Source organism: Helicoverpa armigera, chromosome 2 (genome assembly GCF_030705265.1).
Source record: "Helicoverpa armigera isolate CAAS_96S chromosome 2, ASM3070526v1, whole genome shotgun sequence".
NCBI classification, from domain to species: domain Eukaryota; kingdom Metazoa; phylum Arthropoda; class Insecta; order Lepidoptera; family Noctuidae; genus Helicoverpa; species Helicoverpa armigera.
In genome coordinates this window covers 14,612,381-14,640,316 of record NC_087121.1, presented here as the reverse complement: position 1 = coordinate 14,640,316, position 27,936 = coordinate 14,612,381, and the positions used below count along the sequence as shown (strand labels likewise).

The window sequence follows — 27,936 nt, the reverse complement described above, 5'->3', positions numbered from 1 at the left end:
AAAAAAACTACAAACACCAAGTTTACAGAATTTAATCAATAAAAAAGAATTATATATAAGAATAACGTACATAACATCAATACACACGATAATGCAAATATAATGGAATAAACAAGACCACTCTTCAGGCTACATTCCGTAACTGTTTCAACTCACATTACTTTATCCTAAGATAGCGTTTCCTGCTCTCCCTGCTATGTGAGTTCTAAAAATAAGTCCCGGTGTTTAGACTATAATGAATTTTATGTCCTGTTGGTCCCAACTCGATTTAATTTTGTTGTCAAATGGATAAGGAATTCCAGTTGTATAAATATAAGTTCCTCTTTTATTTACCCAAAATAGGACTACTTTCATTATAAAATATTTAAACATTACGGAATTGACCCTTACAAACATATGCATTATAAATACAATAAGTATGACTAGAATCAAGTTACACGTATTCTCATGGCAGCATAATAAAAGTACAACATATTTACACAATAACGCAAAAGATTACGATTTTAACTATAAAAAACCGCTATTTTATAACATGATGTACGTTAACTTCGTTAATCCTATAAGTCTGAGGCGAATACATAAAGTTAAATACGTTTTTCACATAAAAATATTGCAAGCTGGTAATAAAAAATGTCGCAATAAAGATTATTTTTTCCGTCGCTTATAAGATTAACAAGGCGTAATAATATGAACGTCACGATTTACATTCAGGGTGTTATTAAATTCAAGGTAACAGAATCAGTCAAGAATCGTCTAAAGGCTGAAACTGACGTTGTGTAATTATGTTAGTGATGCGACTCAAACGAAAAGTCTCTATTCGAGTTAATCGGATGAGTTCATTGCAGCTCGTGATCGTGATCGAAAGCAATTTCTTCAGCAAATTCCACCGTTCTCAAAACCAATCGGGTGCGAGAGCGAATTCCGTCGAGTATGGACGACTTTTGAAACCGACTTGATGCTTAATTGTCTGGCTTTGACATTTTATCTGAAATCTAGCTTCAGAAGAACTTCACCGAAATCCAAAATGGTTCAGAAGAAATCGAAATCAGCTAGTTAATGTTATCATATCACTGATTTTAAATTGAAAAGTCCAGTTTGAAAAATAGTACAATTTAGCAAACAACTTCGAATGGCAAAACGTCATCCGGGCCGCATCACTTAGTCTTATTTTCGTAGAATACATTACTTGGAAGACTTGAACATAGTTACAGCTATTGGTCATTTGAGCACTGTTCAGTAAAGATTTGAGGAAGCTTTCCCGCGACTGGAGATGTCGCGTGACAAGTTTTAGGTGGAAGCGTCATCGGCCGATGATAGTGGGTTCATCGGCCATGGCCAGCTCGTCTGTAGCTGCTTTGTCACCTTTCCTCTTGCGAGAGTACCAGAGGAAGGAGGCAGCAGCGAAGAGGTTGACGAGAACGACGAACCAGGCCAGGAAGAAGCTGATGTTATAGCTGTTGACAAAGAATTAATTATTACGACTGTATCAGTTGACAATGTTAAAAGTTAAAAAAATCTAATAACAGAATTCGTTCAGAATGTCTTTACAACATTCTACAATGGAATGCTTTCAACAGAAACTGATAATGCTCGCGTAAACAATAGACAGTGTTAGCCGCACTTAGCCCGCATTGGTTAGATCGTATACAAACGTCTATCAAATTAGCTGGTAATACGTCAAAAACATACCATTGTGTACGGGAGCCAACGGGAGCCAATACAGTTTCACAATAGATGCACGACTGGTGTTCATTAGGAGCCAATAGAACTTTGTAACTGATATCGAAATTGCATTAAAGGGACTGGGGCTACCGTTGCAATGTTTACGGGACAGTATGTAGTATGAGTTATTATGTAGAAGTAAAATTAAAGCTTTGGTAATTGGAAAATTATTACGTATCATTGTGGAAGAACTTTTGATGGAGAAAGATTCTATTTCTTTTTTGAACAAAAATAACTTGGTCACCTAATAAGAAGACGATAGAGCTAAAGATATTGCACGAGCTTCTAAAATAAACTATTTTTAGAAAGCTGGAGAATACTTACTAATGGTAGGCACGTTCAGGGTAGATGAATTTCACATTTTTCTTCATATGATCTACTGAAGACATCATTACTTGCACTACGACGAATGTGCATGATGCTGCAAAAATGAAAAGAATGTTAAACTAATAATGGATACAAAAAATAAAAAAGGTAATTTAGAATTTATCTCAAACAGTAATCATATTCAAAATAAATGTGTTGAAAGAAACATATTGCGCAAGAAAACTTTATATACTTATTATAGCTTCTGATATGATTGATATATTATGTAGGTACTTTTACTGTCTTTTAATTTTAGGTACTCTTATATACTTACTACTAATGAAGTGTATGCCCGCAGCAAGACGCTTGAACATATATCTAGGGTTGTGGAAAGTATACACGGAGAAGCCACAGCCCATCGCCATGACGAACAGACTGATAATACCAAAAGATATCATGGTTCGCACATAATCTAAACAAAAGAGAAACGGGTAAATTTCAATATTTTCGCAGATAAATACTGAGCTGCAGACTTGCTAAGATCTTTGTGTGGGATTTTGAAGATATAAATAATATACGTTTAATATTTTTTTGAAAAAAAAACTTTTTTGATAGATGTGCATTCTTTTTCTAATGCTAGAAATGTAAGTAACGAAAGCGTATCTTGTTTAAAATGTACACCATCTCATGTTGGTGACACAGCATATTGCTTAGTTGCTAGAATTCCGATGTCGTAGTGTACAAAATTCTATACTACACATGTAAACATAGTACATAGGTAAGTACAATGCCTGAGTGCCACAGCGGAACACGTACGAGTAATCTCTGGTTACAAAAGACTTAGTCTGCCTTTGTCACGTGATATTGGATTCGAAACAGATTTGTTTTAGAATCAACGCTTGGTTACTGTGAAGTTTGTTTTGTTATTTTAAGAATTAGGATCCGGGACTACAATTTTTTCCATTAGAGATTCCCGTGGTGTTATGTAAGGGTTATAAAAGTTAAAAAGGTACTTACTAGCTATATTTACATCGTATGCTAAGTCGATTGGGCGCCCGTTCTCCATAAGGGGCTGGGCCAAATAATTTGTGCATTCTGAAACAAAAAATAAATTAGCATCAAATTCACGATAGGTAAAATCATCAGTTTTCACGTAATATGTACGCTTTGTACATTTTGGAATTCAATAAAGTATGTATTGAGTATTGAGTATATTAAAGTCTTGTAGTAAACTTCTATCTCAATAATGATAGCAAAAAAACAAGTTGAAAACATCTCGCGTATGAAAAGAAAAATACTAGACTTCAAAAGGGCTCAAAGCAATATAAAGCGGGATAAACGATTTCCATCAAAAAGTCATTTTCAGTCAAGTTCAATTTACACTCACTTGTACATTTCAATGTAAAAAAGGAAAAGCAATTTCGGCCATTATTAAATATTTTGGAGTTTCATAAAAAGGACCTAAAAGCATTTAATGGGCATAATTTCAACCGTACTTTCCGAGGAAAGCTGGTAAGTATTGTTATCTTCTTAGCGTTCATCTGTCTGTTTGAATTAAACTCGAGAAAAACGATGGAACATAAAAATGGAAATTTAATTTTACTTGGAGACCACTGGAGATTTTATGCTGGAACTAACTAGTATTGAGGTTTTATTCAAAATTGGACACAATAGGTACCAATATGTTATTTTTTTATCTGACTAGAAATTAAAACTTTATTCTGGGCAGCTAGAACAAGGCAGGAGGAAGAAGAAGTCTACTGGGGACGTTTACGGAGAACAGTGATGCGGAGGAATACTGCGACGCCTGATCGATGTTCTTTTACATATGTTTTTATGTTTTGCATATATAGTATTTTATTTTTAGTATTGTAAAAAGATAAGTCGTTTATGTTTTTATATATCATGTGTACATATTTACTTAGAATTTATTTAAGAGAGTGGCTTTGCCTAGATCAATAGGTTCTTTTAACCTTAGATAAAAGTCAAGTAAACCCAGAGTAAGGTACAAAACACAGCTTCGTATTAAACATTTATTGGCGTACTTCACTCGTAAAGAAATAACTTGGATATCTGTATAATGTTATTCGGGGAGAATTCTGCTTATTTTGATTACTTTCAAAATTCGTTCATAAAATATTGCTCTTGTTGTCTGCGGTTTTACGTCTAATTTAATTTCGTACAAAATCCATTTTCGGTAATGACAATCCTAAAAAAGTTGGAGTTCTTTGTTTAAAATTTTTGTTCAAGCACGAAAGTTTTCAGGCTTGATTTATTAACGTTAGAAGTTTTCTAAATGAAAGTTCTGTTTTTTACACTTTTATTGTATTTGTGTATTTTAACTTCGTGCATAATTTTATTTGCAGTAAGTTTCGTTCTATTTATAAACTTTGTAACATTCCCATTCTTTCGAAGAAAATAACTTTCTCAAGAGCCTAGTTTCATAAAATAAGGGCGTATTAAGGGAAGTGCTAACTTGTGTCGAATATACTTAGCCAACATAAGCATAGTGAAAAACACAATTATATTGTTTCCCCCTCGCTTCGTTGGCGGTCGTTGTAAGGGGATAACTTTCGGTTTTAACTAACCTAAGTGCAGTTCGTAGTCACCACGAAAAGTAAAATGGGTTCATGGCTAATAACGTTTCGTGCACTTTTAGACCTCTTCTGTATGTGTCACAATTTCTTTAGCAAAAGAAATGTTAGTGTTTTTACATATACGAAAAAACTACAGTTATCGGCACGGATATCGAGCCATGACCTTCACCTGCGCAGAAGCGATTTACTGCCTTATTGCCTTATGCGTACGGGTGCGCAAAGCGATCCCCACTCTTCCGCTGAGAGCCCAATATCCGTGCCGGTATCTGTACTCTGAAGTTTAAAAATACTATATCAGTACAGAAAATTAAAAATAAAAATGCCTTTATTGTAAGGCTACATTGTCCCATTGGTATGTACTGTAAAGACAAACATATGTAAGTAAGTATTATAAAATACAAAACTTGCAACTACATAGAAATTGTTTCCGACCGGTGTCCATAATTGTGACAAAATTATCTTTATACCAACAACATGTACATTATGGAACGCAATAAAGACTTGAGAATCGAAAAAAAAGTAAATGTGTCTACATATTTCTCCAACATTTCAATACACTTACAAAATAAATAAAAACATTTTTCAATCCACTTTACCACATGAGGTCGTTACACGTAAGGGAGGGTGGATGTTTTACGTAGGCCACCGGACGTTCGAAGCTTATCGCCACTACCTTAGTGCCTGGTACTAGCTGTCGGATAAGGTTCCTACGTACGTAGTTTATCGCAATGCGGCAAGCAATTTTTTATACAACGGAACTTTATAGTAAACGTGCGGCCCTGGTATGTACATAAAAGGCATACAAAGGGTTTCAGTCAGTAAGAGTTTGACCCACAGCGGGATCATTTGAAGATTTCCCATTAAAAAAAGGTCTTCGAGGTGTAGGTATTATTAGGCATATTTTAGCTATGTAATTTATCAGAGAGGTTTCTATATCTATAAATAATAAACTACCGTCAAACTGGAAAAGAATAGGTTTAGGAAAAGTACAAAATTGATTAGAAACACGCTACATTGGACTGGGCAGATGTCACAACGCTTTCTACTCGACATTGTACATAAAAATATTTGAGTCCGTCGACCTTTGCAGGTTTTAAAAAAAGCTTGAAAAAAAGGGTCAAGAAGAAGAAGACATACCAGTTACACATACCAGTTAAAATTATACCAAAATATTTCAATGTTCAATATAAAGTTACAAAATACTTCAGCTAAAATGTGCTCCATATGGACACAATAAACCGAGTGCATTGTATCGCACTAAATGTCACTGTACGAATAATATGCAAAATTTAGTTACCGCAGCTGGTGGCAACAGGCGACTACTACATTAAATTCCAGAGTTATTTACCCTGAATTTATCAAGTTGACTGACATGATTGTTTTCTACTTTTAGTAACGTTAGAGAAAAAGGAGTGCAAATAATTCAATTTGAGTTAGAAATTATTGTTAACAACTTTTTCGAGTTTTTAAAACCTTTATTATGCTAAGTTTCGATTCATATATATGTTTTAAGAAATAGTATGTTTGGCTATCAAATACACTGTCAACGTAAGATATTTCAAAAAAAAAAATTCTCGTGTTGTTGCCTTAAATATTAAATCCAATAAGGGATTACTGAACCTAACCTGTTTATATTTTGTCAATTGTTAGTAAGCTTAAGTGTCTGATTATGAAACCACAATAAATCGTTAAATGTATCTCTCCTTTATTCAAACAAACAATTAGCTGGGTACGTCCCAGTTCCAATTATCTGTGTTACGAGACAAGCAATAAATATTAAAGTCAAAAGATTATATCACGTAGTTACATACCATGGTTAAAGTCTCAAATGATTTATATATTGTGAGAATCTCGTTTAAATATCACTCTTCAGCAATATTAATCAACGTTTTACGAGTTGTTTCGTTACAGAAGTAGCTCATTTATAATTCTTAGAACTAATTTAATAGTTTAAAAAGCTATTAAGATTATATAGTTGACATTTACAGTTTATTTGGGCACCCAATGTTTTGAAATGGACCGCATAATATACATTTCTTTAAATAGATGGGCTTTTCAGTAAGTAAGCTGTTTTGAATATCGGCTGAAATATAACGATAGAACAAATAGGCCAGGCGCTGGGCGCTGACCGCGATAAAGATAACCAAATAATTAATAAATTTGGACAACCTGTGGTACAGCTTATACATGTAGATACCCAGGTATCGCAGATCAGCTGGCTTAATCTGTTAAATCACGTTTAACGTAGGTGATAGTTCTTTGTTTTTCCCAATTGTCAAAATGAGAGAGTCTAAAGCCGGAGAAAGGACATGGACTATTTTTCTACCCGGTTGCAGAAAGTGGTTACTGTGACGTGAGTGAAACTGTCGAGAACAGATAGTAGATAAGCTAAAATATATATAGCACGAACATTGAAAGACACATAACGTGTTCCATAAATTATAATTCGCAATCTATCAAGCTTTCAAACTAGTCGATTGAATTAAATAATAATGTAACATGTAATTACTATTCTACAAACCGATTTTAATGTAGGTATATAATTCCTATTTCTGTAACAGTACGAACTAATGTATCTGTGTGCCTAGAGCGTCGATCGACTGCGCAATATAAACAATTCTCTAATGACTCACGGAATTACTCGAAGATTAGTACTAGTCATGCTTATTTTGGATGGAAAGTCTTGCAAATGATTTTCTCGTAATTTTATAAACTACTAATTATCATCATCAGACAATTGCCGTCCACTGCTGAACGTAAGCCTCCCGCAAAGAACGCCAACCATGCCGTAACAAATTTTATCATATATAGCATACATTAACTATCCTTATATTTTATTACGTGCTCTATTCTAAAAGCGCACATTTTCAGCCTTAATTCACAGAGTGTATAATTGTTTTAGGTTTTATTGATACCGTAACTAAAACACAGTAAGTATAATATAGTAAACATCACCTTGTTCAACATGTTTTGAATTTCAAGAAGTACAAGCTGACAACCAGCGTAAAGAAATTGCCTTACGCTCCCGTCATACCTGCATTTCTATCTTCAACTAGGTACATAATAATATGTTTTCTAAAACATGCATTTTATAACATTATTTATCCTAACTGTCTAATTTATGAAAACAATCTTTTACAGAATTTATTGCACACTGACGGAGAACAAGCGAGGCAGATTAATGAAATATTTAATCTAAACCACAGGATGTATCAACTATTACTAAAACTAACTGACAGTGTTTACCTATTGGTGTAAGCTATATCACCTTTATGAATTTCTAACCTCTTTTCAGACCACCTCAACGTGTTTCGACTAGAACATGGTACTGAAATATAAACTGTACTGCCAAGCATTTGTTATTTCAATATAATGTTTACATAACATTTCATTCGTGACATACGAGTATGAAAATATGTTGCGTTTGTAAGTTTTTTTTTTATTATGTAATGGACTGGTATTCGTCTTTTGATATGAAAACATCGTCTGATCTTTGGTTGACACTATACATATATTCAATCAATCCCATTTTATGATGTCTCTATGAAATCTTATTCTTAAAATAAACCAGTCTATCTTAAGAGCTTTCAGTGATGGATCTTTTTGACCATTTCTGATTTAAACTAAGGGCCTGCAGCTGTTTCTACGCCAAATTATGGTCTAATATCGTTTAGTTTATGACTTTAACAAGAAAATTAAATTTTAAGATTTAGATTCCCGACGAAATAAATGAGACTTGTCGAACTTAAAGTAGGCAAATAAATTCTTTGTCTTAGCAGCTGACATTTTTGTTCAGTAGGTATGCAAATGCCGGAATGGTCGTGCAATCTAATACACGCAACATGCATATGCATAACAATATAATATTGTCACTTGCAGCCTATGCACGTCATTTGCAATAAGTTGGACGAAATTCACTCTGACATGTACCGTTGTCCTACCAAGTGAGCTTCGGGGCTTAGTATAAATATACAGTAGTAATAAAATAACCGTATTTCATACATTTGTCTCTTTAAACTATAGGTACTTATACATGTTTTTGTTAACAATGTGCTGAATTACTAATGCTCGACAACGATGCCAAGATATGCATGTGCAATGTAACGCAACGAAGGGTGGATCCAACATGACGCATCATTTCTAAATGACGTGCAATGTAAATATTTATTGTTGACATCAAACACGGTGAAATTAACGTGCGTGTGACTTAAGTCCGAGTTTTATGACGAAGTTGACGTTTATGTGATATAACTCGAAGTTCGAAAAGTACATAACTATTCCCGAAATATACGTATCTAATGCTAGCAAAAGGACATTTATTTCTTCTCGATTTTTTACCACTTCTTTGAGCTGTTAAAATCGAAAGCTCCAAGTGACTAACAATGTCGACTTGAGTGAATCGTTTGTGATTTATATTCTTTTTTGTAAACCTAAACCATTGTGAGAAAGTACAATGATGAGATTGTAATTGATTGATAAGTAAACCACTTTTAATTAGTCCAATTGTAAAGCTGAACTAGCTATTAATTGTCATCAGACTGACTCGTTGGTCGAAAGCCGAGATACCGGAGAGAGAATAGGCGCGAGAATGACATTTATGTGCGCTTCGACACACGAGTGTGTATATCAATCGCCAAATTCCAAACTCCGGGTCCCTTTGTCAAAGTTCCTAAAAACTAAAAAGCCACTTTGATATTTTTGACCCGGAAATTGAACCCTAAACCACGTGAATAGAACAGTCGTGATGTGACTACTAGACTAACGAAGCAGTTTAATGTGTTAAGCTTATAAAGCTGGTGCAATATGACATAGCATGTTGCAGCATATCTATTTGAAGATCATTTGTGTCGTCGAAAAGAAGACTTAAAGGCAATTCCAGTAAAATATTCACACAACAACACAGTTTAACGACCAGCAGAACTCGGGCAAATCGTAAAGAAAGATAATTATGTTCGTCGCTTCGCCGTTGCATGTTGTAGATATGTAGCGTAGGTGTTGCGTGTGCGTTGCTCACAGTTTCTATTCCCGCCATACATTCTGCTTCACTTACGTTAACTCCATTGTTTATTTATTTACACGACTACAACCCGATGATATCCACGAATTTGGTCTGTTGGCGACTTAAAAGAGCCAATGTGGTATTTTTATCGGTGAATATAAATCTTATTGTGTGGGCATGAAGTGTTTATTCTTTGCGAAAATTTAGACGGTATCCGCAGATGCCAGCTACGTTAGATTCTTGGTAATTTTTTCGATCGTTATCTAACACCTGGTTTAATGATTTAATAGCCACGCGGTTCATAGCTGTTAACGTGTTTAATTTATAAAACAGCTACCAGTCAGCCACAAGAATAAACTGTATGAGCTAACATTAAACAAGCCTGCTTGTTAGAAGATAATTTAGTCTCCCTGAACAGATATTTGAAAAACTTTGCTCAGAATAGCACGCAAATAAAACGAAAATGAATAACGCATTACTGACCTCACAATATGAAAGCATTATTAAAGATTATTTCGATTATGAACAGGAATCAGTACCTACAATACATTGATTCCAAGTGGTTCGAAAACTAGGTCGTCTTAATTTCACCTATGTCCAAAAATCAATTATAATTGATATAGTTATTAACATAACAAATAATGATAATACTTATGGTATACTAAAAACCGAAAAAAGCGCAAAAGCGCGTTTGAAGAGGGAACGAGCCACACCACAAAAAATGAAAGCACATGATTATAAAATTTGGATTACCGACAATAACAAGTTTAAGTTGACAGTCTATGGCAGCGAAAATGAAAACTAATTATTTTCACTAAAATTTTCATGCCACTGTGCTTTAATACAATAAGAGTCCTCAGACGGTTTCAGAGTGATAATAGTTATTACAATCTCAACACGCGACATGGGGTCACTACCCGCGGCGATACTAAAACAATGACCATGTTATACAAAGAGAGCACAACAATTTCGTGGATTAAATGCTTAAGAAAACAGCTACATTCAATACGTTTGTTAAAAAAATGGTTCTCAAAAAAAAATATAATATTTTTGTCCCAAAATCGGCAACAGCTTTTTGTGAACTAAATTAACAAGGTATCAAATGTAACATCTTCTATTTATTTCAAAATATTTACATTAATTGGAAATAAAATAAACTTATATATATATATACAACTTAAACAACAAGGTATCAAAGTATCCATTCTTTGTTTTGCCTTTTGTGTTAAAATCCGACTAAAGTAAATAATACTTGTCACTACCCAAATTTTATTAATCAGGTATCAAATATGTTTTACAACTATGCAATAGTAAATCAATCAATCAGACTTATTCACTCTCCGAACAGTTTTACGTCAGAAAACTGTTCATATATCATTCAATTGTTTTTCTTTCTACTACTATTTTAAACAAAAGTCTGCATTTGAAAGTACGTGTTTCTAGTCACGTAGTCTATATCTGCAATGATATTTAACGTTCAGTAATATTTGGTAACAACTAGGTAATAAATTAGTTGAATGTGTCAACGAGTGAGTTGGCAATGCTTTGACAGTGTGTCGTGTCTTTGCTGATATCTGATTTAGCTGTTAATTAATACCACATTTCTAGTCCAATTTGTCACAAAATCATACGTTGAACACTTTCGATAAAAACGCTCGTTTAAGTTTTGTTTTTGCCTTTCGCAGTAACGTTTTGATTTACGGACATATATTTGATAAAAATATTTTTGGTTTCTTGATTGGTTAAAAAAAAAATCTGCTTTATTTCAAAGATAATTTTCCTATGCACTAATAACTACATCAAATACAATAAGAATGTTACCGCTGGCATTTAGTTTTGTATTTCATAAATAATCGGTTGTTAAATTCACTATGACAACATGATGAAACGCGTTAGGTGTGCCAACGTCTTTACGAGAGCGTACATTCGACGCCAGTAGGTTTAGGGCTCAATTAAACGGATCGTTTTATCTAACTACTACTGTATTTATCATGAACCTAGATTGTATGTACAGAATGGTTAAATTAATTGTTTATTTGCAGAAGTTAAACTAGAATACGACGGACACGATGGATGTTAAAAAGATATTATACGATGTTAAAACATAAAAAAGGTCTTCCTTTACCTTTATTATTTTAGATATGGCAAAAAAGTATGACAAATTATATTAATATGTTTATCAAGTATTATTAAAACAATAACTTGTCAAAGAGAAGATAAATAGCGAAGAGCTTAATAAAGCTACGTGTGATTGAGGTCAGTAATACTGAGAGTATGTCAGTCTCTGAATAATGAATATCGGTGACGTGACTTGTATTTCTAATGTTATTAAGAACTGCCATCCTACATTTATTTGTGGATGCTCTGCTATTTCAACTGATAAGAGTATTAAGAGCTAGCAATGAACTGAAATATGCTTCTTTGATGAAAATATGACTCATTATCAGTGTAAATTGTAATGTATAGATTGACAAGAACATACCCCTTCTCTAGAAATAGGCAGGTACCTTATAACACACGGTTATAGAATTCAATATTTTCTACAACATTTCATCAGGTTTTATTAAGAATAAAACCAAATACGAAAGTTAAAAGCAGAATCTTTCCTACCTCTCAGTTTTATTATTAATTTTATATCTACCTAAAAGTTTCCCTTCAGTAGATACTTTTGAAGTTACGTCAACTGTTAGTATGAAAATTACCAGTAATAACGCCTACGCGAGTCGTGGAATGTGTACTAACTGAATGGAATAGAAGTTAGTAAAGTTTTACAACTTTGAAAATCAATATGACGTAGACGTACAGTTATAGAAAGGTTCTGTTTCATTTATTTATTTGTCTTAAGTTTTTCAATTAAACAGTAAGATTCTTGAAACTCAAAAGTTAGAAATAAATTAGTCTGTTACCTATAACTAGGTCTATTTAGCAGAAAAACTAGATGCACTAACTCAACACCGATGAAGTGGAATAGAATAAACTCCTAGCTTTATCTGTTTACTTTTAAATAATCTTACAGCTTACAGCGAACAAGACTATTCTTTGGAAAAGTTATTGCTACACAAGTGGTTCCTTTCCAACACAAACTGTGAAGAGAAAACCGTGAACATAACGACAGATTTGTAGGTGTTAATAATAGGTAAACACATTGTGAACGATTAACTGCTTGCGTCTGGGCCAACGCGCTGAATTTACGAGGGAACTACAGCGCGCGTCATTTTATCCAAATGTACAGTTTTGCACACCATTCAACCGTTGATAGCATGACGTAGAATATTATTAGTTTGGTAGCACATGGGTTGAAATGGGCTGGTGTTAGTGTTTAAATGAGCACTTTAATTACCAGTCGTATCTTATGTAAGCCACATCTGCCGTGGCTGCGTGATTGTTTTAAGGAGTCACCGTTGTAACACAAGAGGCTAAACCTAAAGCCAGAGGGAAATTTGAATATTTTCAACTTCCGACACAAAAAATCTCCTTGCTACCTATAACGATTAACTAGTTGCAGCAATAAAAAAGAAGGCGTTTCCTATTCAATAACCACATATGATGGAATGCGATATTTATTAGTATGTCTAATACACTCAGTTTAGACAAGTCAAGTTTTCAGTAAAGATTATCAGATTTTGGTCATGAAAAGTTGTTGAGTGCTCACGTAACTACAAATATATTCTTATAAGGAAGACTATATATTGAAACTGCTAGTATACTGTTAGTAAATATTAAAATTAATAAACTCTCTCTCTCAGCCAAAATATTGTGTTTCGGTCGTTAATCTCCTCCAATGTATCTTTGTCAGCCAAACATGTCAGTGTTTCACGGAATCCAACAAGAAATAACGCTCAAACTCTCAGAACTTTAATTTGAAATAATTTCAGGCGACATAATCAAAATTAATGGGCCCTTGAGATAATCTGCGATAAATTAAATAGAGCCATTAAAATGTTGCCTATTAGCGCTTAGGTATTTACTATCGGTGATTTTTTTTTAAAGAAAATATCTAACAACTTGTAGAATTATTCTTTGAGGAAGTGATTAAAGAAAAGCGGATTGGATAATATAATTTTAAAACTGATTTGATGTGATGGGCTTTGTTTATATCCTATAAGTAGGAAGCACGGCTGTTCTTCTTTTCCCTAATAAAATTATGGTATATAAGTGACATTATCGCGATGGAATGAAAGTAAACAGATGCACTCCTGTGCTTCGAACATACATTAACTTCGGCCTAAAAACAAAGAAGAATGTCTCTTGTCTCCGTATTCTATTTATACAGCAAACGAAGGATAAATTTAATTTCAAACTCATTAGGATCAGTTTCTGTGTTCGTGATAAAAATACTTTAGTTGGACGCCATCGCCATGAGATGAGATCTACTACTTTGTTATAAGACCTGTTTGTAAATTCTTAATAGACGGAACTTTATGTATAGTTGATGTTTATTTTCGTGACTTTATCTATAGACAGTTTTTTGGACTGTGCTGAACCATTTCGATTGATAAGCATGTCAAAAATAAAGTTCTTCAGTGATGAATTTTGGTTTTGTAAATAAACTGCTAACTATTTCACAACTAGAATCGTCTCTTATTTCTGTTACTCTAACATCAACCTTCTATTCGCTGACAGACCGTGAGCATTAATTGAAGATTAAATGTTTAGTGGATTTTTACTAAGAAACGAAAACAACGCTATAGTAAAGTAAACCAGCGGGAACTAATGGACAAACCGAGTGAGCAAAACCAGAAGGTGGCAGGGAAAAAATAAACAAACACGAGTTTGCTTCTGAACCGTGTAAAACTTCACGTGAGACTTTCAAACATTTCACATTTTTTATGTATTACCTACAACACTGTTTTTCAGCCGCTGCCAGCCGCAGCTGATAATTTCCTCGTGATTTTTTGTCGACTTTTAAAATGGCGTAGCATTGTTTAGAAATGGACTGCTATTTTCGCGTCAGCGTCAGTAAAAAGCGACGAGTTTTCAAAGGAATGTGAACTAGGCTAAAACTGTTGGAAGCTTTGGTCTAATAAAACGGTTCATTGTTTGAATTTACTAATGCACAGTGGACTGATTATGCTAAACGGTTTTTAATGCTACAACGATCGGAACTTCCTGTGGGCTGCTAGCAAAAATAGAAACACATAACCACATAATATGAACCTCACTGATGTAGTTATTAAACTAAAATAGCAGCGTGAAAATATAAAGCTTTCATAAACATATTTTATGTCATAATTTTATGAAACGAATGTCATCAATAGGTGTATTTATTTCTTCATAGATTTACTAAAAAAAAGATACAATGAAGAATTTTAAAGCAATAAATCAAGGGACGTGTTCCAATATTTGACGCACGAAATATGCCAAGTTTTATATAATCATGTCACAATCCGCATAGTTTGGTCATTTCATCATTCAAACTCTCTACCTTGATTTTGTACTTACTTGTAATGAAAGTTCCCTTCAATCCGGTAATGTTCAACGGCGCTTCTTTCGCCGTCAGTTTCATCGTCACGAACGTCTTGTTACTCGGTTGGAAGACGTATCGACACATCTCCCATACTCCTGTGTCACTCGACATGAAGTACCGCCCAGTGGGCAGGTAAATACCTGAGAACAGTAAGCCCAATATTAAAACGAATGTACGAAGAGCTCGTGGCTAAGTCAAAGCCGCGCGGATCGATCGATCATAAGGTTAAGCAACGCTTGGCGCGGTCGGTCCGTGGATGGGTGACCATCTTGTCATAATGAGTTCTTCCGTGTTTCGGATGGCACGATAAACTGTAGGTCCCGGCTGCCATTTAAACATCTTTGGTAGTCGTTACGGGTAGTCAGAAGCCAGAAAGTCTGACAACCTGTCTTACCAAGTATCGGGTTGCCCAACTGGGTTGAGGAGGTCAGATAGGCAGTCGCTCCTTGTAAAACCCTGGTACTCAGCTGCATCCGGTTAGACTGGAAGCCGACCCCAACATAGTTGGGAAAAGGCTAGGCAGATGATGAGTAAGCCCAATATTAGGAAGGGAACAATCGCTCGTGTTAATGACTCCACACTATCGTTTGGCAAAGATCCAAAGTAGTTAGAGACTGGTAATTAATATAGATCAAAAACATAATTCGATGTTCACAGGTGCCAAGTTGTTTTACGTCGATTTGTGAAGTGGTTTAAAAATGTTGTAGCGTGTAATTTGATGGCGGAATTTTAGGCCTCCCGTTATTTGTAACACTGCTTTTTTCTAGTAGGTACGTTACGATTAGTCAGCTCTTATATTAATTGTTATGTATATTGTCTGTTTCTGTTGGGTTAGATAATAAGTGTATTTTTTTTTCTCTCTGAAATCGATATCAGAAAATGAGTAGTAATCTTATCACAGGTCACGGTCATAAGCAAGTAGTGGACCGTCACGTTTTCCGATTTTTTTCCTCGAAAAATATCAAAAAGGCTTATACTAAAAATCTTATTTCCTTAATCTTCATATTATTATTTATTTGTTCTATTTAAATGAAATAAGAAAAAAATAAGCTTAAATATTCATAAAGACTTAATTTTTCAAACATTTAGGATTTTCCTGTCTTAAATGATTAGTTGATCCGAGTTACGAAAAATGGGGAATCATCAACATTTTTCGCAAAAGTTATCTTCACTGTCATCGTTACAGGAGAAGGGCTAGAGCTTTTCGAAACTTTTCCCAAAACAATAATATTTCACTTTACAAAGTGTTTATAGGGGATATAAACTGAATGTATGTATATGTATGAATATCATTGAATTTATATTTTACACAATTTTAATTACAAATGAAATATTATCCTGTAATGTGTTCTAGCATCACACTTCATGAAAACAAGATTGCTACTATTTATTTATAAGTCTTCAGTTAGTAATTTCAGGTCAGTTTCGACATGAAGTTACATTGTTCCCTAACTAGGCTACCAAGTCATATGCAATTTTAATGCAGTAGCTGCATTATAATGTTGCGTACTTTATGCATAAGGTACACGTAATACCAAGTTTGAAACAAGTTCTACATGGCTTTACAATATTCATAAAAATATTCCATGAATTTATGTATTTTGCAGTAAATGATTAAAGTAAGATATGGTAACTGATAGTGGATGCCTTGCAATGTTAAGATATTGTGACTTTTATGGGAGGCTTATTAAGTATAACAAGAATGTCTATTTTTCTGTTTGCAGTCAGTTCATGCTACAACTCGATTGTAGGTGGCGAACTATTTACGCTTCAACAGAGTGACTGTGACGCCATTGCCTCACAAAAATGCCAGTTCAAATCGTCGAACACCGCCCGTGTATCTGGCAATAATTCAAAAAAAGAATACAATGCAAGTTATCGCGTTAAAATCTCCATGCTCCATAACTTCGCCTAGCCGTTGAAAACAGAAATAGAACAAAGGCCATCGACCCCACTGCCATACGTTTGTAATTAATTATAAACTGCCCAACGCTTAGAATAAGGTTTTCCTAAATTTAAAACAACAGTAAAGTTATGCTGCCGTGTTTGTCTATGAATAGAACGTCTCATCACTTCCTACGGATGTCGTAATAAATGAATGATGAAATAAGCGTGAATATTTTTAGTACGAACAGTTTCTGCATTCACATAATGCTGACATCCACTATCTACTTATAACTAATTTTAGAGCACAGCTTGCGCTTTTTCGATTTGATAAGAATTTGGGTGGTTACGATCATTTTATATTGTATAAATATATACTTAATTGAGAGAAGGTTCGGGAGATGATGACTGTATAAGTTATAAAGAAGCTCCTTTTTGTCGAAGGGTTTTTGCATTACAAGACCTGTGACAGAAGTTTTGTTTAAAAATAATGTACGATATTTTTTATACCTACCTACGTGGTTGGTTCCAGTCTATTTATATAAATATTAAATGGAATAAATATAACATTAGCATACATATTACAGTCTTTTCACACTCGCCCGATTCGTAACTACGAGGGGACGGGAAATCCGCTGGAGGGAAAACGTAGTAGGTACTATTAACATAAAAATAATAAAGTACGTAACTCATTTTCAGAAACTAAATTTACTATTAAAAATCTATACGGATTGTCATAGATTTTATCTGATGTAATTTAATACGGCTGTAAAAATAGCAGAAAAACTATTACAACATACCAGACTGGTCTCATCTAGTTGTCATCGCCATAAGGTTTGCCTAGACATTTGTAAGGTCGAAAAAACAACGAAGGTATTGTAAATCTTCTGTGTTATATCAAGATTGTTTAAATTTTGCAATTCAAAACGTTGTCATAGTGATAAGAATAACTTTTAAAGTAACGATAACTAATTGATTAATCCTTTTAGATTGATTTTTGGGCCTATCCAAAAGTATGACTATTTAAATGGATATATAATAGAGGTGAGTGACAAATATGGCAGTTGTAAAAGAAAGATGAGAAAGAAAGCGAAAACTTCAGAAAAAAAAACAACTGTGGATAAACTTAGGCTAAAAATAATCGTCACAGCTGAAAATGATTTGCTGTTTCTAATCCTAGAACCGAACTATATTTACTGGCGGAAAATCCAATATTAATTTCAACCTATATATATAATGGTTTCTATTATTATGATAAACGATATAAAACAGACAAATCAACTTGGATGGTTTTATCTATACAGAACCAACGAACTGAAGTACGCGAGCGATGCGTGAATAAATATTTACAAATGTAATGAATCGCACTTGATATAAATATTACATTATCAGATTGGTTCCATCTTGCGTTACGATAGATCCAATAAATATGATGATACATAGAGTCGAATATCGTTTGGATTTATTGTTGTGTGTGTATTTATGTTTGAAAAAAGTGTTATGATCATGTACTTTAAATTAAAGCTCCCGATACAGTCGTGCTCTGCAATCACTAGCTCAACATTATTTCCTATCCTATGTATATACTTATAAATAAATATCATAATATAAACAGATGCATAAAAATATAAAACACTAGCCATTTTTCCGCGGTTTTACTCGGGTCGCGTGAGAACCGCTCGTAAATGGATAAAATATATGAATATGCTGCTCGGGAAAAATGTAACTTTCCAACACTGAAGAATTTTTCAAATCGGTTCAGTAAATTCTAATCATTAGTACAAACAAAGAAACAAGAAATGTTTCCTCTTTGTTATAATGGTTATAGATCAGTAATTATAGAGTGTCATCACAAACACATTTGTTTGCATTAAAACACCCCTTACATTAAAACGTCCAGTGTATTAATAAATGTACATGCATGCAATTCTGACAGGTTATTTACATAAATTGATGAGTTTACATACATTCTACAACGCCACATGTTTGGCGCGTCTGAACTGAGTTGGCAAATAACAATGTTCAACTATCGGAATTATTCCCCAGTTATGTAATGGTAGGCTCGAAATAAGTTCCTGTTGGCTCTGAACGAAGCCAGAACTGTGTTTTGTTATTTTACAAATACGATATCTTTTATTCAAAAAAACTTGCAAGAATTTACAATTCTCCGATCAGGAAAGTAGACGTGGATGTTCCAATTTACTAGAAAAGATTCAGGTTTACTTTTTCTAAATACATTCAATATGTTTAATTAGATATTTTTAAGGCTATTCAATATTTTCAAAAAGCATTTTCTGTGCCTAACAGGGTCCATAATTATTTCTTTATTTTCAATACATACACTAACTAATTGTACATTCATTATGGAATACAATAAAGCGTTGTATATTGATATACAGTGAAGGCAAATTACGAAAATGAACTGGCCAAACATTAGAATTTTATTAAATAAAAACGTGCTATAATATAAAAGTCATGCTTTCGAAATTATAATAAAAGTTTAATTTTAGCGAGTAGAAATACGGTATCATTCTGCCTAACGAGGCAAGTGCCAATGTGTTTCCACAAGCACATTCATCAATCATTTCGTTCATGTATTCGCTACTCTTTGAGTTTATATCCTTGTCATCCCGTAGTGATTATAATATATGAACTCGTTTTAGAACAACCGTGTAATTATCGCTATTTGTGTGTCATTGGGAATCATTGACGTAAATGAACGAATAAGCAAGAGACATCGTGTAGAACATCGCATCACTTCGTTAAAATTAGATTAGGTAATGATAATTGTAATCACAATTAAAAAACATGAATTGTTAAAACATCAAAAGTCATGATAATTCAGATAGGAAATATAGAATTCGTCCAATATCCATACCCGCAAACTTTTAGTTGGTCGATAGTTTGTTTGGGCTCATAAATCAGTTTGAGAATTAATGGTAGTAGGTACGCACATTAGTAAGACCGAGTATTTAACTGTATGAGAACTACTGAAAACTTTGATTGAATAAAAACAAAAAATTTGGCCGACTGTTTTATCTACCGTGTGTGGGTACAAGACAACAAGAGTGTATAGGTATGTACTTAATTCTAACCAGCCAGCGGTTATAATAAAAAATAATACATACCATTACCACCTTCTATATGCACCCATTTTTCTGTGCACACCGCAGCAATCCATAAGAAAGTGCAGAGCCCTATGAAACATGTGCAGCCGAAGAGAATTCGTCTTTCTATGACGAGGGCTTGGAGCAAAGGGCGTCTTTCTGCAGCCCCCACCGAGGACGCTGTCGACATTTTGTCTGTTTCCATCATTTTTTATTCTGTAACAAACAAATAACACCGTGAATTAAAAAAATCGTATGTTTTAGCTAAAATACAGAAATGGTTACCAAAGTGTTATTTGAAGGAAAGGACAGTATAAAAATACAGTTCTATAGCTATACCTGATTTTTTTTATTTATTTGTTTGACACAGGTATTTAAGGGCCATAGAAAATACCGTATATAAATTTTAAAACATTACCTTATATATTTTATTTAAAACTACTTAAAACGAATAACTAATTTGTTTCAACATATCTACAAAACCATTATCAAATTATTTCAAGACTTCTTTAACTTCTTATGTTAGTCTCAATAATTCACATGGTTCTAGATATAGGTTATAATATGTATAGAGGTCGCTCAATTCCCATCTGCTCAAGTCGTAAACGACGATTAAGAGATAAGCTAAGGTTTATATCCAGTAGTATACCCTGTGGTAATAAAACTTTAATCTGTTACTTGCCAATTTCGGTGGCACACCTTATTTAAGTACTTTATTAAGCAGTTATTTTTGTTTTTATTTTTATGGCGTTATTTCCTTGAAGTATGTGCTAGTGCAACTTTATGTTCTGGACTTCGATTAGGTATCAAATATTCTACAAGAAATTGTATGTTTCACCTTTGCACCAAAAAAATAATAACAATTTGTAACCACCAGTGTAATATTTTCTTGCAGCTTTTATTCCGCTCAAATAACTTTTCAAAAATATATTGAGTATAACTAACGCTCTTCATTATATGAAATTGATAGATTTTACCTTTATGTGATATGTAGATGTGTAGATACAACCTAGCTGGCTCCAAAAAAAGGACATTTAAACCGCAAACAGTCCACGGTCGGTGCAATTCGCCCGCAACGCCGGGTAGGTACATAAAAAGTTCTTTACCTTTACAATACTTTAAATATTATAGTTTCGTGTCTAAGTTCTGATTATTTATAAAAATATAGATATTCATAACAATAATTATCCATCAAATGTCGATTGGTAGTTACTTAATACGGAAACGTGTCGTATCTCTATGGCATATCAATGTTACAAAGCTCTTGCTTGCTCGAAGAGATGACACCCGTATCGAGGATAAAAGGTTCGTTCACACTATTATTTCACAGAAAGCTTAAAGATATTTCTTACTGAGATCTGCATTATTATTTAGTAACAAAAATATAAAATGCAAGTTATAAGCTTGCTTATGCCTATTCTTGCAAAATCCTCAAATATATTGAGTTTCTGATACATAACTAAGTAAGTATCATGCCAATGACTTACATTTTGTGCATTAGCTGCTCATACAAAGATCCTTATCGAGAAAAACTAAATTTCATTGTAAATCTGAGCATTTACGATGGCAAACTTATCATAAAACAATTGAAAAATAGTTCCGGAGCTTTGGCATTCACTATAACTAGTTACAAATAAATTAGCTTCACAAAATGCCGCGACGATAGTTATTTACTGTCTGATTCTCATTCTTACAGCAATTTTTATTTCTAACACCGTTTTAATTTTAGACATTTTCAATGTCACGGTTGCTTTTCGCAGTAAAAAAGATATTATGTTGTGGAACAAACGAATCTGACAATGCTTATAATTTATCTAGCATTAGTTTTTTCACGTCATGAATAGTACACATAGTGGTAATTCAAGTAGGTAAATGTTGTCTTCATGTACGTACATCATTCATAAAATGAAAGAACAATAAGACATATTTTCTGAATAGATTAAAATGTTAACACGTGCTCTTGAAAACATTGTTATTTCTAAAGAATTTGGGCGACCGAGTGTAGATTCTTTTCATAAGAATTTCATTATAGCTTGCGTCGATAAATTATCAGATCAGCAAGGTGATAGTGAGGTGATTGGCCGGGATACGCGTGGGGTAAAGTCACTCGTAGGACCGTATGTTTTTCTACTATCATCTCAATCTTTACTGGTGAGTAAGAGCTTTTTTTCCGATGGTAAAAATCATCAATTAAATCCACCCGCTGTGGTTTAGCAGCGGTGAGGGAGTGTCAGACTCTTACTGACTAAAAATCCATCGTGTTCCTTAGGCCTTTTATGTACCAGGGCCGCGGCAACTCTTTCGAACAATCCCGCAGCCCCGGCAGGCCCCGCTGGGGTTTGCTGACGTTATTTTGACGATGGTGAGTAAGAGCCAAGGGCCAAGACAAAGAAGTGCGGTTCGATCATAAGGTAAAGCAACGCTGGGCGCGGTCTATCCGCGGATGAGTCATGACGAGTACTACCGTGTTTCGGGAGGTACGGTAAACGGGTGGGTGCCAACTGGCATTTAAAAATTGTTGGCAGTTGTTTCGGGTAGCCAAAAGTCTGACAACCAGTCTTACCAAGGGATAACCGAAGGTCCGGCTAACTAGGTTGAGGAAGTCAGATAGGCAGTCACTCTATGTAAAACACAGGTACTCAGCTGTGGCCTGTTACATTGGAAGTCGACAAATTCTCTATAATCCTTTTTTGATTAGAAAGTGTACCAATGCTGGAATTGTCTGCAGCAAAATAACAGAGTGCAACAGAAGCCTTATTATCAAGGACAGTGCCAGGAGCTTTCCTCTTCGTTAAAACCTTTGTACGCATTTCATGCCACGGTAGCACTTCAGTTTTGAACTCAGGTTTCGTACCACTTTTGAGTTAGATAAACAATAGCCTTACTAAAATAAATAAGCTCTAACAAGTAATACAAAAGGGTTTTTAAAAGCCATAAAAAACAAGAAAAATAGTGACGTCACAACGCAAGCAAACCAGTCTAGCTGTCTAAAACTTCGTGAAGGCATATCTATGGAAAACTTGTCCGGTTACGTCTTTTGTAGTCAACAGTGACGTCAGCGCTGTAGGTACTATGTTGTAGGTAGTTAGATGCCATTTTGATGACCCTCCCAAAACTATTACAGAGTATAAACATTTTGCTAGACTGAACTGTCTTTAAACTATGCAGATGAATACAATGAGTTTTTGCCGAACCATTTTAAGGTTTCGTACCCAAAAGGAAAAACGGGGCACTATTGTTTAGGCTTCGGTGTACTTCTGAACGTTTGTGTGCCACCAGGCTGTATCTCATGAACAGTGATAAGCAGTTGAAATTTTCACAGATGACGTATTTTTATTGGCAAAACCTCATAACTAGACTAAAACCAATTCCAATATAGGGGGGTTGTGATTTTTTCTTGAGATTGATAAATACAACAGATTGACGAGTTTTTTTCAATTCTTCATAGTTTAATTATTCAGTAATAAAATGTTACATTTTGTTTTGCTTTGTTGTCATGTCAACTACACTTTGCTGTGCCACTATATTGTTTAATCCTACTAATATTATAAACGCGATTGTATGTATGGATGTTTGTTACTCTTTCACGCAAAAACTACTGAATGGATTTTAATGAAACTTTACAATAATATAGCTTATACATCAGAATAATACATAGGCTACAATTTGTAAACATATTGTTCGAAATACTAAACCTGCGCAGACGAAGTCGCGGGCACCAGCTAGTTAAGGATAATTGCGAATATGAGTTTAGGCTAATAAAAATATAAGTGGAATTTTCAACCAGTCTGAAATATACTGAATAGTTTCGGAAACGAAGTATTTTTAACTAAATACAAATAAATTAACAAAAATAACTCTTATGTAACAAAAATATAAATAAAAGCGTAGATGTTTTTGGCTGAAAGATCTATCATAGCCACATGCCTCCAACTAAAGGAATTTTAATCATTTATTTTAAATTATAAAACAAAACTTTCTGATTTATTGCATAGCAAATGTGCCAAGAACGGTTAATAAAACAAAACAATTCATATAAATGATGGAAATAATAGGATAGCAATATTTCCAACCATATATTAAAAAATACTTTCGAAAACCTTTCAATAATTACAGCTTTTTAAATCTGGTAGGTACTTACGTAGTCAGTATCTGTCAGATATCTAATACTTTAAAATAAGATTTTGATCATCAATACTCGAAGAAGAGGATGTCCTGGATAGACCAAAGTGGAAGAGAAAGATATGGAAAGCGGACCCCGTCACAAGACGGGTTAAACGCCAAGAAGAAGAGGAAGATCATCAATATAACAGATAAAAAACGATATTGAAGTCAAAAATAGAACAGTGATATAGCAGCTCAGTGAATATTCTGTAGTCGATGGTGCTTGCAAAGGATTTTATTAATCGCCTTTGCCTTGGGGCGTCAGGAAGTCCGGCGACACCGCCATTACAGACGCCGCTTAATGTTTGCCGACTTATAGATATGTACTTATGTATAAGGCTTTACTATAGTACATATATTTGCATGTGGTTAGGGGGTAGTGTTTGTTTGTCAGCGTTTTTAATATGCACTTAATAGTGAAGTAATGGAAGTTTTCCTATTCTAGCACCAATGGTTTGAGCACAGATTATTCCTATTTCAGCACCGATCGGTGCCTAACTTTGGTCAAGAAAAATAACAAAAAAATACATTGAATTTTATTACTCCATTCTAAGCACTCTATTTCGAGTATACTCGAAATACTACTGAAACTAGTATACTAAGATCTTGATTTCGATTTGTCTGATGTACTTTCGTGTTATTATGTGTCCGTATCTATAGTACATCTGCAATTTTAAGAAAAAAGTATTACGATGATTTTAGTTTTTGTTCGAAAATCCCATAGGTAAGTACTAAACAAATACATATGAATGTCTACCTGTGTTAGTCTGTTATACGTTAATTACAGCCTTTTTATCGTCACACTGCTGGGCACAGCCCACGGAGAAGGATTGAGCTTTAATCACCACGCTTGCTCAATGCGGGTTGATGATTTCAGACCTTATACTTAATGCACTATAAACCCGATCAGCTTAAGGAAACAGGACGAAGCTTCTAGCGATTACATAAACGGGCTCTGAATTAAGTTTAGGCCTAATATACATCGGTGGGCTAACGTTGATGGGCTAGCTAATGAAGTTGGCTGGAGTATTAAATTACATTGCTAAACTATCTCCGTGGAAACGGGTATACGAACCTTCATTTATATTGATATCGGAGTTATATTCGTCGCTATTATTATTGTTACACACAAAAGTGATGTTTACTTTCGAACTCTAAAACTTATAGACATTAAAAGTTAAAATAAAATAAATATTCAGTCGGTAGCAAAAAATAATCAAAACAACAATCCCTGTCCCAATTATCACATTATAGTGTTTATAAGTTTTTTTCACATCGAGAAGTATTAAACTGTCAAATTATTCGCCAACGTTTAATAGAAACGTACGCACTATATGTTCTATCGTCCATTATACTTTACATCTCGAAGACACATGGACGCGAGCCAAAGGAACGCATACGCAGCGATGTGTGATAGCGTAGCTCAACATTAGTCACAGTATTTACCAACCTGACATTTTAACTAGTGCAACGATAGTACTATTAGATGCGGCTCAGCCAGACAAGTATTTAACGCCAATTATTCTATCTGTTATCTCGTTAAGAAATAATAGGTATTAGGCACTTATCTTATTCTACCGACTACGGAACGGACAAAAATTAATAATATGACACGTGGTAAGGGTTTTTACATCTATATCATCAGGGTCTAATATACAGTAGTCCTGTGTTTCAGGAGAAAGTGTATTTTATATATAACGAGCTGTTTTCAGAGGTTTCACGAGTATCCCGTGGGAACTACTTTTCGTGCCTGGATAAAATATAACCCATGTTACCGGGAAATACCTAGCGTAGCTTCCCAAAGTATTTTTTTGTTCAATCGGTGTAGTTTCGGATCCGTAAGGTTACAAGCAGTAACTAGATTACTAATAAGCAATAGTGCTTCAAAAACCAAGAAAGTTGTAATTTGAACGGAATTAAAATAGCTAAGTAGATATGTAGCTGTCAATAACACTGAATAAATAAAAGTCCTAAATGTCATAACAATAACTGATACGATAAAAATCTGTTAGTACAATCAATAGGATCAGATAGGAGTTATCCAATATGCGAGAAGCACAACTTCGATAACGTTATCGCTGACTAATCCATTTGTCAATTGTGAAGGAACATAGCTTTTAGTGTCACTTCAATATTTTTATTCTCTACAGGAATGAGAATGCAGTATTAGCATGGAATGAATTAGAAGAAATTTTTGCAAGTTTGTATGAAAAAGTTCCTTCAGCCGAGAACCTGATACCGAGAAGCCTATATTTAAAACAATCATTTATTTCTTGGTCTCAATTCAATACCAATAAAATTAATATTATTATGCGTTTTGTGACTTCAGGCAATATTCAAGGATGAGAAGTACATAAGTTGTTTGAGTAAGACAAAACGAGTTTTTAAAGCCAGGCACGCATTGAATAGAATACTGTGTCAATGCCTGATGAGAACCAATTATTTAACTACATGGAGTTGCGAAAAGGCTAGGCAGATTATGAATGTCTGTTTTGGATCTTGCCTCAAAAAGGCAGAAAACGGACTTGGTTACATTCACATGACTATCATTTCAACTATGAGATGGTCTGAATTTTAAATGTTACCACGATCTTTGCATTTGTTTGTTTCATTTCAAAACTATTGAGATATTATTATCCTATCCCTCAATTTTTTTAACATAGATAGATCTATAGATTAGCATACAACAGTATATAAAATACTGTAATTTTCAATATCTCCCTATCAAAATGCGTAAGTAGGAACATTAGTTTTTACATGAAGAAGAAATAGATAAGTATTGTTCGTTCGAAATGAAAACCGAATGATAGACCTACCTACATAAGAGAAAAGCTGTGCTATGTAAGAGAACATTTGATAGCCGCTCAAGGTAGATATTTTCTGACCTATCCTACTACCTAACACTGTAAACGCAAATGTCTGAACGGATAGCTTTATCTTTGCACGGACCAAGTAACTATTGAATAAAATAAATAAAGGAGATTTTCAGGACTATGCTTGTGTAAGTTAGTTAGATATAAACCTCGTTATCAATTAAGCTGGACTAAATTAAGTAAAAAAGGGAGTGTATATAATGACAGAGTATCCTAATTGCCTATCTTCATTAATAGCTACATATTTCTTTACTTTTCAGAGTATTATGAATCACTCATTAAGTACATCTATGAGAATCATATTCGATTTTCAGATAATATTAGTGAAATAGTTACTTAAATTACAATACAAAATTAGTAATCTTTTATTGACTTCGTATTTAAATATAAAAAGTAGCGTAATAATGAAAACAAAATCGAATTTTCAAACACTGAGCCAAACATCTGAAAGAATTAAAACTTACCTGTTGATACAGCCGAGAAACGTTGCCAGATCCGTAGTACTGACGAGATATTATGAATATTTAATGACTCCGGACATCTTTCACGGTGATTATGCTAAACGTATATCAATAAAGCACGCCTATAACATTATATTTGTTGTTTTAGTATCACAAATGAACACACACTATGTTTTCGAAGTTTTAGTTTTCGCGTTTATTAACCGGGAGTAGTACGAGCTGGCCGAAGTACGAGCGGGAACTGAGTTCGGGAAAAGTGTTAGCGCTCGGCCGGCGAGTCGACAACTGAAGTGAGCGCTGCGCCAACTCGCCTGTTGCCGGGCTACCGAACCACGATCCTCCAATATGGCACGGCC

At 34.1% G+C, this 27,936-nt stretch overlaps 1 protein-coding gene across 1 annotated transcript; it reads right to left on the bottom strand.

Annotated features, from left to right (window-relative positions):
• Positions 1–16: 16 nt before the first annotated feature.
• LOC110371387 (uncharacterized) lies at positions 17–27,936 on the bottom strand. Its single transcript, XM_021327611.3, has 7 exons — positions 27,584–27,936; positions 20,104–20,298; positions 15,067–15,231; positions 3,046–3,123; positions 2,363–2,500; positions 2,047–2,143; positions 17–1,454 (listed from the first exon to the last, which is right to left on the bottom strand). The coding sequence occupies exons 2-7, from the start codon at positions 20,288–20,290 to the stop codon at positions 1,301–1,303; spliced, it is 819 nt and encodes a 272-aa protein (XP_021183286.1). The 5' UTR covers positions 20,291–20,298; positions 27,584–27,936; the 3' UTR covers positions 17–1,300.